Genomic DNA, 10,461 nt, shown 5'->3' with positions numbered 1-10,461 from the left:
ATATATATTTTAAACCAATTGTTTTTAACTTCCACTCCAAGAGGCAGGGCTATTTATGGATTGACATTGGAAGGATCCATTGAGCTTAAAGTCTAAAATCCTAGCATGAACCAATAAGCAAATGCATAATTTTAATTGAAATACGTTTGATCCAATTACAATGTAATGTGGGCGGGATATCCTACGTTCACCCTGCTTTACGGTTTCTGAAGGGCACTCACTCAAAGCGCAGGAGTCAAACCAGAAAAGGTGAGTGTGAACAAGAAATACGTTTTTTTTTTTTAATTGAATAAATAAAATATATTTTAAGTTTATTTTAAATCGAACTTGTCCTAATTTAATTCCATTGCATTGCGTTTTGAAAAGATGGAAGACCTTGTTTTACTTCTAGAGGGGAAGCTTAGCCCATTTCAGTTGATACAATCACACAATACAATCGAGCAAATTATGGCAGTGCATTTTATGTTGCATTGTGCTTAGCAAACCGACCATAAAATAAACGTACTCGTCTAAAATGTAATTCGTTGATTTAGTAAGTAATACAGCTAATAACTGTGCACAGAAGAGCACAAGTCCTTGTCTGTGTGACTCGGGCCTACACTGCCTGCATCCTTTCCTGCGGGACGTATCCGAGTAGATCTGGCGTAACTGGCCCTTTATATGTACGTATTTTTAAAAACCGTAAACCTAAATTGTGAAATATTTTTCAGGATAGTTATTCACGTGTGTGTAGTGTAAGAAGAGATACTGTATGATGATGAAGGTGGCTGGCAGAGTAAACACAGGTGTACTGTACATGAGCTACCTGTGCTAAATAAATTAGGATTTCTGCCTTTACTGTTGATGGTTCATTTTTTAATTCGTTTGTCTTTATTGACAAGGACCAGACTAACAATGGCGGGGCACGACGCTGGAACTCAACACCATTTCACTGGTATCCAGAAGTACTTCAATGCTTACACCATCACAGGGAGGAGGAATGTAAGTGCCCTTGTACAGGGAAGAAAGGGGCATTTGAATTATTACCAATCTGCCCCCACAACAGCACTATAAAAGGCCTAACAATTCACAATGCATAGTTATAACTTAGACACGATGTAGAAATGTTAGTTTCAATAATTTAGAAAGAAAATGTAGAAATGACTTTGTACTTTTGTTATTTTGGGTTGAAGACCCATTTTTCCTTGAACATGGCACTAATTTTAAACTGGTAATATTATGCAGGCCTTTCCATGATTGTTGCACTAGGGATAAGGTCCACGGATGTTGGTTTTACTGTGCAGAATATCTGTTAGAGAATGGATTTGTGAAGGCATGGGGAGCACACACCCATGTGAAAATGTATTTTTGCCATTTTGGCTGGTAGGCCTAATTGTTCTGGTGAAAACTGCTTATAACATCCAACTGTCATTTAATCACTGCTGTCTTGTATTTCTAGTGTGTGTTAGCTACGTATGCAACCATTGCTGGGATTGTGCTGTTTTTTAAGCTGAAGCCTAAAAAACAGAAGCCAGCAATTACAGCCAACTAATCAGTGGTAAGTGAACTTGGAAAATATTTCCGAATATCAGTTAATGTCGGTATTCTGTGTCCTTTTGTGTGATGAAAAAAACGTTTTCTTGATTGATTTTCATGTGCTGTAGTAGTGTAGAGTATTTCCAGTCCTTTTGACTTTGCTTTTTCTTTTCCATTCAGCCTGTATACTCAACTACTTAATGGAACTCATTGAATTTGTATAGCTCCTATTTTCTGTTGTAAGCTAATGTTTTTCTGCTCTTTCCCCAGGGCTTTCCCATTTGTGCTCTGTTCTATAGAGCAAGGACTACGTTGTTGGATTTATTGGTATCTAGAAGACAACCTTCGTCATGTCTGCAGCTGAACTTAAATTATCCATGTTCAAAAATTAAAAAATGAACCTCATTATAGAAACTTTGTTTTTATTTACATAATATATACTTGTATAAAAGACTGTACACACAAACTGGCCTGGCTGAGGATAGGGATAAGCTGTAACACTGGCAGTGATCATTAATATATAAAAAAAAAAAAAAAAAAAACAGCATTTATGTCAAAGATGGCACTGGTTGTGTTTTAAACATTATATACAATTTAAATCTGGGGAATCTTTAAAATAAATCATTGCAGTGGTAGAGGAAGCAGCTACTGAAGGCTCTTCTCTTGGTAGCAAAACTGGGGAAATTAAAAACCATAGCAAAAAAAAAAAAAAATCACAATAGGAAACTAAATACCCAGAGGTTTGTAAAAGTATGCTCCTTGTTTCTACTTAGTCTTCAGGTCACCTTCACAGAACTGCATTTTCCAAAGGCTGAGTAAACATTCACCTGCTTCATTGTGGCTTTTCAAGCTCTGATGTTGAGGTCTCTGGCCCCGACTGTTCACTGGGAAGAACTCTTAATGTGCCGTGCACACAGAAATTGAAACTACAAATACCATCCCTATTATTAGGGATTATAGCCTCCTGCAGCAAGAAGTAAATTTCTTCGTGTGAAATGCAGGTGGATGACAGGAGATGATTTGGTCATGTATGTGCCCAGCAGGAGCTCCTGGGAATTGTCTGGCAGGTGAATGTGTCCAGTAGCTGCAGTGAAATCATCAGTCTCTATATCATCAAAGGCTTTCAAAGAATCCCATAACCGTACTGTGTTGTCCATGGAACCTAGAGATAGATTGTATTAAAAATAGTCAGTACAAATAAGGAATCTGAAAACTTTTCACTAATCTCAGCTGTAGTGAAGCAAACCAATAAAATATGGGAGTCTTTTCACGTTAACCACTGTTTAGCATGTGGTTTATTTCCAAACAAAACATTTAAAACAATCTGCCACATTTAACAATACTTGAAATCAAAGGTATAAAAAATGTCATGAAATTATCATTTATTATTTATATAATTTTGAAATACATTACACAAGTAAATGTAAAACCTGTAAAAAGCAAGAAATACTTTAGAAGATGAGCTGCTAAATTACATTTGGCAAAATTCTATTTTACTGAAGATAAGGTGTTCTAGCACTAGACCTATTTTTCTTTTTATATTAATCTGTACCAACAATAAGAGCTCAGTAGCTGACCTGATGCCAGAATCTCTCCATCTCTGCTGAACTTAAGTGCATAGACAGTGTCAGTGTGTCCTTTCAATTCTCCAATCATCAAGCCATGGCCAATGTCCCACAGCAGCACTCTGCCATCTGTAGCTCCGGATGCCAGAAACTTCCCATTTGGAGAGAAAGCCAGCGAATGAATTGGACCCTAAAAACAAATAACAGCGTTCTGTCAGCCTACCTGTCAGACTTTGAGAAAATCCCTATAGGCTTTTTACACAGATGCAAAGCCATTATGCAGATGTATATACATGTCTGTTGCTTCATTCAGGCAAGTCAAACACCTGCTAAAACATTCTCCAGGAGGTGTAAATTTCCTGTTGGAGCACATGACCATACCTTGTGCCCAGTTAAGATGCGCACACAGTTCCCATTCAAAACATCCCAGAGCCGGATGGTCCGGTCAGCTGATCCGGTTGCAACATAATTGGAGTTGGGGTGGAATCTGGTACATGTGACATCAGCCAGGTGCCCAGAAAACATGCGCAAAGGCTGGTAGTGATCTGTAGCCCAAAGGCTTTTAAAGACAAGTGAAAGGATATTTACTCATGGGTGTTCAATGTACTCCACAGATACAGGCTTATTTGACCCCTCATACACAAAAAGATAATGGAATGGTAAATTAATAGTAAGTTTGCCTGTAACAAAGTTTTTTAAAGATGCCACTACAATGTCTTATACTATATGGGTCAGTGTCTAAACGCTGTATTGGAGGTCAACAGCAATAAGCAATTCCTAGAGAAACTCATGGATTCTTACCGGGCGACTCGGTCATGGCCTCCGGATATGAAGTAGTAGCCGTATGGAGAGAACTGGGTGTCCCACACAGGGTAATTGTGCCCTTTGTACCCAACAAGGCATGTGAAAGTCTGGAGACTCCATAGTCGAACAGTGCCATCTTCAGAAGACGACAGCAAGTAATTCCTAAAAGACATGTAGACGTGAGAACGGCCGTCTTTAGGAAGGGTAAAGGCTGTTTCTGAACCCAAACACAACACACAGATCCAAATACCAGCAAACAATTCCTTCAATTCATATTTCTTTTTCTTTTTTCAGACATCTTTCAAAAACGCAAGAGGACAATCAAGGCATTGATATAGCAGCCTCCTGTAGAAGACCAGTGGGTCAGAGCCTCCCCCTCACCTGTCAGGGCTGAAGCCAATGCCGTAGACGGGGCCACTGTGTCCATGCAAGATCTTTGACTCACTGGCTGTCTTCTCATCCATTATCCTCTCCAACACGTCATCTGACTCTTTGTCAATCAGGCTGAGGTCTGGAATAAACAACAGTATCTCTCACTGCAGCCACTGTGTCATACATATGATGCACAATCCTCACCTTAGCGAGCCTGTGAACACTACTATCACAGACAAAACTGACAATGATCATGAGGTACAAGGGTTAAGGGGTAGGTTTGTTCCATTGACCGTTCCAAGCAGTCACAGTCATTTGGACACAGTCACACAACGTTTCACTTCCTTACCGGCTGCCGATTTGACACTCCGTAGTTTCTTCGGCGTAACGCTCCACACTCGAACGGTGGAGTCTGCAAAGCCCCCAGCAATCAGGCTGGAGTCATCTGTGAAGTCCACTGCAGTGAGGCCCTGCAACATAGGACACTTTCACTTAGGCTAGGTGTGGCAACTGTAGACCCTCTCCCAAAGTCTCGACAGCAGCAACAAACATTCCCCCATCCCTGCAGGTTTTCAAAGCATTTCTCACACCAAAAATTGCTGCAGGTTTTCTGTTACTTATTTTGACACGTGGTACTTAGCGGAGATTGAGTGGCCTGAGATTCAGATCGGATTTCACACAAACTGTGATTTCCTTTCACTGTCTCAGCAACTTTATAAGGGCGCAATGAAGAAGCAAGCCTCTCCTGTTTACCTGGTACGCATTGAGGAAGGTGTAGAAGCAAATGGAGGGCAGGTTCTCGGGGCCTAGGCGGACCCGTTTGGTGGCCTCCTTCATGTTCATGATTTTGTCCAGTTTGTCCGAGTCCTTCAGTTCTGGCAGAGGAATTCTAACAAACAAGTGAGAAAAAGGTCTTTAGCATTACAATACCATGAGTGAAACATTAAGTAGTGATAGTCTCAGAGAAAAATAGGATCTGTGGTTCAAGTGCTAAATGTGCTTTGAGACACAAGAGTTCCCAGCAGCCCCTGTCGTACCTGTTCTGTGCCGGGGCATTTGGATCCTGTTTCTTGCTCTTTGACCCCATGCTGTCTTTCTTGGGCTTCTTCTTTTTGGGCTTCCCCTCCTCATTCTCCGCCTCCTCGTCCTCATCGTCCAGGGGCACCTCGATCTCTGGCTCCTTCAGCAGGCCGTAAAACACCTGTAGGCATGCGAGAGCAATAGACAGGGTCAGCACACAGCCCGGCACAACTTCCCGGGAAATTAGTTCCCAGTTATTACAAATAAATCTCTAAAATCTCTGGTGACAGGGCCTCATGACATCATCAGCGCTGAATGAGCTGACATGATCCTGATGGGACCCCACAATACCTTGGCTTTGTTGGCCTCACGCTTGGCCTCCCCAGCCAGACTCCCTGACATGCTGTCGATCTGGCTCTTGCTGCGTGGCATCCCATCGAAAATGTCAATGTACAAGTGCTCCTGGATGATGTTCCAGATCTGGTTGTTCTGCCGCTCCTGCAAGTGTCTCTTCAGCAGCTGGTAGGAGTCCCTGGAAATGCGCAGGACGAACTTGCTGGTGCGGAAGTCCAGCAGGGTCTCGTTGCCCTTCATGTGCTCCCTTTTGGACAGCCCGGACAGCACGCGCAGATCGTCCTCGTAATAGCACTCCTGATCTCCACTGAACCTGGGGAAGGATGAGTCAGAGCAGGGCCTCAGTGAGAACATGTTTTACTGCTGTCTTTTAGCTACAAGAGCAACACAGTTTTCCAATCCCCATTTATTTTTTCCAATCTTTAACACAGCTGTGTTCTCTTACTCCACAAACTGGTTATTTCCCTACCTCGACATTTCCAGTTATATAAAGTTGTACATTATAACTATGATACACAACTTTTAAAGATCTGACAGAAAAAAATAAGCAAATGTAATAATTTACTAGGTCTAACGATTCTTGCCTGGACATCCTACTATAGTTAGTGTACAAACCTGGAAGGCAGGCAAAGTTATTCCCAATGCTATAAAGTATTTCAGCTTTTTTTATGCATGCTCAAATGTTCAGTGAGGATCATTCTGTACGGCATTTCTCTGTTGATGTGCACATATTTTGTGCTACTGTCAGCTACTGGAAACGCAGCTGTGTTCTGCTATAACATAAGTGACAGTCAACCAGTTCCAAAAACATGAATGTGCAAATTTACTTCTCAAAGAAAGCCTTGGCCTCATTCTCGTGGTTGTTGTAGACCAGCTCCAGGTACATGTGGACAAACAGCGGGTAGAAGACCTGGGACAGCTCCGCTCGGTGACAGTCCAACACGGACTCGATGAATTTCTTCAGCCCGTTGTAGTAAACCTGGTACAGCGCCGGGTCCCCCTGCTGGCTGTAGGCCGATAGCACAACGCTCACGTCTGGCTGCTCCCCTCCAGTAGCTACCGATGTCACTATAAACAAAGCACGCTTTTGAAATCATCCCGCTAAAGACCTGTGCACATGAAAAACCCTTCCAGACTGCCATGGGCTGGGCAGTTTTATGTCTCGGATGTATATTATTATGCGTTGTGTTAGGAAGTAGTTATACCATGCATCCTATCCTAGCGTATACTTGTTTCACACAGATTGTCAATTGAAAGTGAAACGCACAACACTCCAGACTGCTTCAACTTTTGAAAAGCTTGCAAAGCAACAGTAGTGGAGGAAGTGTGTTAAACACGTGGAGTTTATGCAAGTGAATAAGCACCGTTTCTAACTCACCTTTTGCGGGGATCGGGGCTGCAACTACTGGGCTTGGAGCGGCAGGGGTACTGGAGACTCGGCTAAGGAGGGAAGATGCATCCCCGCCTTCTGCATCCCCGCTCTGCCCGCCACCCGCTCCCGCTCCACCGGCTTCCGAGACTAGAGATTCCGCTGCCTCTTCCGATAATCCGGCCTCTCGGAGCAAGATCTCGGCGGATTCCACCAGTTTATTCTTTTTAAGGAACTGCAGGACTGCAAGCAGGGTCTGCTGGTCCTTAGCCTCTGCCGCTGAGGGGGTCGGCTTCGGGGCCGCCATTGGCACCGGGGCTGGCACCGGTGACGAGGACAGCATCCCAGCAGCAGCCGGGGCGAGGTTTCCCGCAACATCGTTCAGTATTTCTGTTTTGATTTCTTTATCTGGCTCCGGCTCGATAGATCCATCTTGAACAGCCGCCATTTTCCAACTTTCCTGCTTTCCTGCTTGCAAACTCAGTTTTGCGACAGTGAGGGTTCCCAATCTTTACGACAGCTAGGCATTGTGGGATAGCTCCGTTTGCAACAGCGATGGTATCGATTGCGGTGATACTTTGGAGTTTGTACAGGAACACAGGCCTGAATTTAATGTTAAAATATTAAAACAAAGTCAGTGGTGCATAAATAAACTTTCGTAGTATTGTCCCTTGTCATATTAATTAGTTGTAATGTCTGCGAGAAACGTAGTTTTCTCGCATTGTTGTTGTGTTGGTGGCACAAAAAAGCGACACTAAAACAAAACTACGACACCCATAATGCAATGCCAATGCGCTGCGTTTTCTTTTAGCAGGAGTGCACCGAGCGGGTTGCTATAGTATAATTTCCTGCCTGTTGATTTGTTTGTACCTTTTTAAAAACATGGAGAAAGACAGTAGCCAGGAACTCTCGGGAGTCACTGATGAGGGACACAAGGGAGAACCATCTAAAACTGCAACCGTAGAGAAAGGAGCGGAGGAGTCGTCGGAGAATGGGTCGGTGGCCGGAGCCGGGCGCCAGCCTCAGGGCGCCGACTTCAATTTAGAAGCGCCCTTGGGTGGGTGCGAAAACGACGAATCTGACGAGGAGTCTGTGGCCTATGGAGGGGACTCCGGTGATGATCACGACGAGGTAAATGCAACAATTATAATTATGGATTAAAACTAAGGTCATCCTGTTGGTACTAGAGTCAATGGGTGGTAATATTGGTATTTAAAGTCTATGGCAGATCATTCAGTTGCTTAGTAAGTAATCGCACGGGTATGCCATTAAGAAAGCAATGGTCTTAGTCCCTACACGATACTTTCTTGCCAGCTTTTCCGATGTGCAAAAACTCCCATTTGTAACCTAGAAAACGATGATGTGAGCAGGGATTGTTTCTTTACAATCTTCCCTCATGCAGTCATTTTAAATACTCATCTGCAAGCTAAAGAGAGAACAGTGATCGGATTGACTACAACTACTACTACTACTACTACTACTACTAATACAGAGGGTTTCTTTGACTTGGTTTGGTAACATGGTCCCCTCTCCTCCCCAGCGCACCCTGCCTCTCTCCGAAGTGTTTCCCTACATCCGCTGCACCCTGTGCGATGGCTACTTCATAGACGCCACGACCATCACAGAGTGCCTGCACACATGTGAGTCTGACGCCTTTTCACAGTATGGAACTGAAGTGCAATGCTTTACATTATTTCTCGTTTCATGTTTAGATTAGTATACATGAAGTTGATTCATGGTTTGCTTAGATCGCCAAATCCCACTGCAATTGGTTTGAACCATTTACCATTGTGTACCAGTTGTGTGTTAGTGCTTTAATTGATGTGCTTTTAAGTTGAGCTAGTACTGCTATTAAATACATCTTTATTTCTGTTCCCTTGTTTCCTTTTGATGGATTTTGTTTTTCTTTTTACCCCTGTGTGTTTCTGTGCAGTTTGTAAAAGCTGCATTGTAAAACACTTCTTCTACAGTAACAGATGTCCCAATTGCAATGTGGTTGTCCATCAGACACAACCCCTGTACAACATCAGGTATGTTTTCTTGCTTTCTGCATCCTTTCAATGTACATCTTTCTCAGACTTATAGTATGGTAAGATCTTATATACCAGGGGTGGCTAACCCTCGTCCTGGGGAGCCGCAATCCTGCAGGATTTCCAGGTCTCTCTTAATTTCCAATCAATGGATATCTTGAACACAGGGACATTTTGCCTAATTAAGACCCATAATTGGTTCAATTAAGCAGTTAATGATCTGGATAAAACAAAAACCTGCAGACCCTGCAGCTCTTCAGGACCAGGGTTAGCCACCCCTGTTATATACTGTAGTTCATAAAGAATATCTAGATCAGAGGAACCCAATCTGTGGCCTAATTTGGCCTGCAACCACACTTAGTTTAGCCAACAGAAGGGTATGACATAAATAAACTATGAATACACTTTTTAAAAATCAATCTTTTAGAAATATTATTACATTTTATTTTCTTAAATTTGTATATTTTAAATTATTTTGTTCCATAAAGTTATGAATACATTCTCTCTGATAGGAGGAGCACAGATAAGCTTTCTCCATATTTTTCTTGATTTTTTTTTTTTAATATATATATATATATATATATAAACAAGTTCAAGAATAAGCTGTCTACTTCATATGATAGCTGGTAATGAAGTATGATGTCAGAAGACATTAAATGAAAAAATGCCTCAACACACTACCAAATATATAGGCCTTATTTGCTTACACTGTGTTAGTTCAGTGAGCTGGAAATTATTTTGGAAATCTGCTTGATTTAAGTTTGGCCACCCTTGAGCTCAATGAGTTAAATGCAATGCATTGAACTATGGAGTGAATTGATATAGCTACCTAATTCTGACAACACTATCTTTATGATGATTTACATGTTCTAAGTTAAGATATTTCCTTCAATTGCTTTCAGACTGGACAGACAGCTGCAAGACATTGTGTATAAGATGGTCCCACATCTAGAAGAAAGTAAGCTCTTCTGAAGTATTTTACACATTGGACTTGATTTTTAAAATTTCAGGTTATTTTTCCTACCTTTCCCATTTTCTTTGCATTTCTAATTTTAATAACACTGAAGGCATGGGAGTTTTCTGTCTTGGTGGATTTGGAGAATAACAATGTATATAATCTGTACAGCAATAATTTAAAATACTTTATCTAAACTTTTATTTTATTTTTTAAATTTGAGGGATCAAATTAGACATTTTGGTTTGGGCAAGCCATTTGATTAGATTCACCAGTCAAATGTTTTGTATTTTATTGTCTGTGTAGAAGAGAGAACACGAATGCATGAGTTCTACAAAGAAAGAGGACTTGAAGTACCAAAGCCAGGTAAGCATGTTTTTTCCCCTCATAAATAAAAATAAATAAATAAAAATACAATTAAATTGTGGTTTAGTTTGGGGGTTGTATAGAAACATCAAGACTGTGGCCACAGATTCT

General features: G+C 41.7%; 3 protein-coding genes across 4 annotated transcripts in view; 2 read left to right on the top strand and 1 right to left on the bottom strand.

Moving 5' to 3' along the window:
• Nucleotides 1–120: 120 nt before the first annotated feature.
• On the top strand, nucleotides 121–1,920 carry atp5md (ATP synthase membrane subunit k). 2 transcript variants are annotated; one of them, XM_066692782.1, is made up of 4 exons: nucleotides 121–249; nucleotides 882–981; nucleotides 1,439–1,537; nucleotides 1,786–1,920. In XM_066692782.1, exons 2-3 carry the CDS (start codon nucleotides 895–897, stop codon nucleotides 1,529–1,531), a joined length of 180 nt encoding a protein of 59 aa, XP_066548879.1. In that variant the 5' UTR covers nucleotides 121–249; nucleotides 882–894; the 3' UTR covers nucleotides 1,532–1,537; nucleotides 1,786–1,920. The 2 variants fall into 2 exon arrangements, with proteins under 2 accessions (XP_066548879.1, XP_066548880.1); XM_066692783.1 differs by having other exon boundaries at nucleotides 157–249; nucleotides 888–981.
• Nucleotides 1,921–7,489, bottom strand: taf5 (TAF5 RNA polymerase II, TATA box binding protein (TBP)-associated factor). The gene is made up of 11 exons (XM_066692780.1): nucleotides 7,009–7,489; nucleotides 6,458–6,698; nucleotides 5,628–5,943; nucleotides 5,294–5,457; nucleotides 5,010–5,145; nucleotides 4,606–4,726; nucleotides 4,266–4,395; nucleotides 3,882–4,046; nucleotides 3,462–3,639; nucleotides 3,093–3,270; nucleotides 1,921–2,677 (listed from the first exon to the last, which is right to left on the bottom strand). The coding sequence occupies exons 1-11, from the start codon at nucleotides 7,445–7,447 to the stop codon at nucleotides 2,463–2,465; spliced, it is 2,283 nt and encodes a 760-aa protein (XP_066548877.1). The 5' UTR covers nucleotides 7,448–7,489; the 3' UTR covers nucleotides 1,921–2,462.
• The window catches only part of pcgf6 (polycomb group ring finger 6), a 34,535-nt gene continuing 31,546 nt past the window's right edge, over nucleotides 7,473–10,461 (top strand). Inside the window, exons 1-5 of the mRNA XM_066692781.1 lie at nucleotides 7,473–8,130; nucleotides 8,540–8,639; nucleotides 8,933–9,029; nucleotides 9,932–9,987; nucleotides 10,291–10,350. Coding sequence (XP_066548878.1) covers nucleotides 7,882–8,130; nucleotides 8,540–8,639; nucleotides 8,933–9,029; nucleotides 9,932–9,987; nucleotides 10,291–10,350 — 562 coding nt within the window. The 5' untranslated portion in view covers nucleotides 7,473–7,881. The remainder of the gene's footprint in view (nucleotides 8,131–8,539; nucleotides 8,640–8,932; nucleotides 9,030–9,931; nucleotides 9,988–10,290; nucleotides 10,351–10,461) is intronic.

This window comes from Amia ocellicauda, chromosome 20, assembly GCF_036373705.1.
Source record: "Amia ocellicauda isolate fAmiCal2 chromosome 20, fAmiCal2.hap1, whole genome shotgun sequence".
NCBI classification, from domain to species: domain Eukaryota; kingdom Metazoa; phylum Chordata; class Actinopteri; order Amiiformes; family Amiidae; genus Amia; species Amia ocellicauda.
Note: the sequence above shows the minus strand (reverse complement) of the source record. Positions and strands in the feature narration are given on the sequence as shown.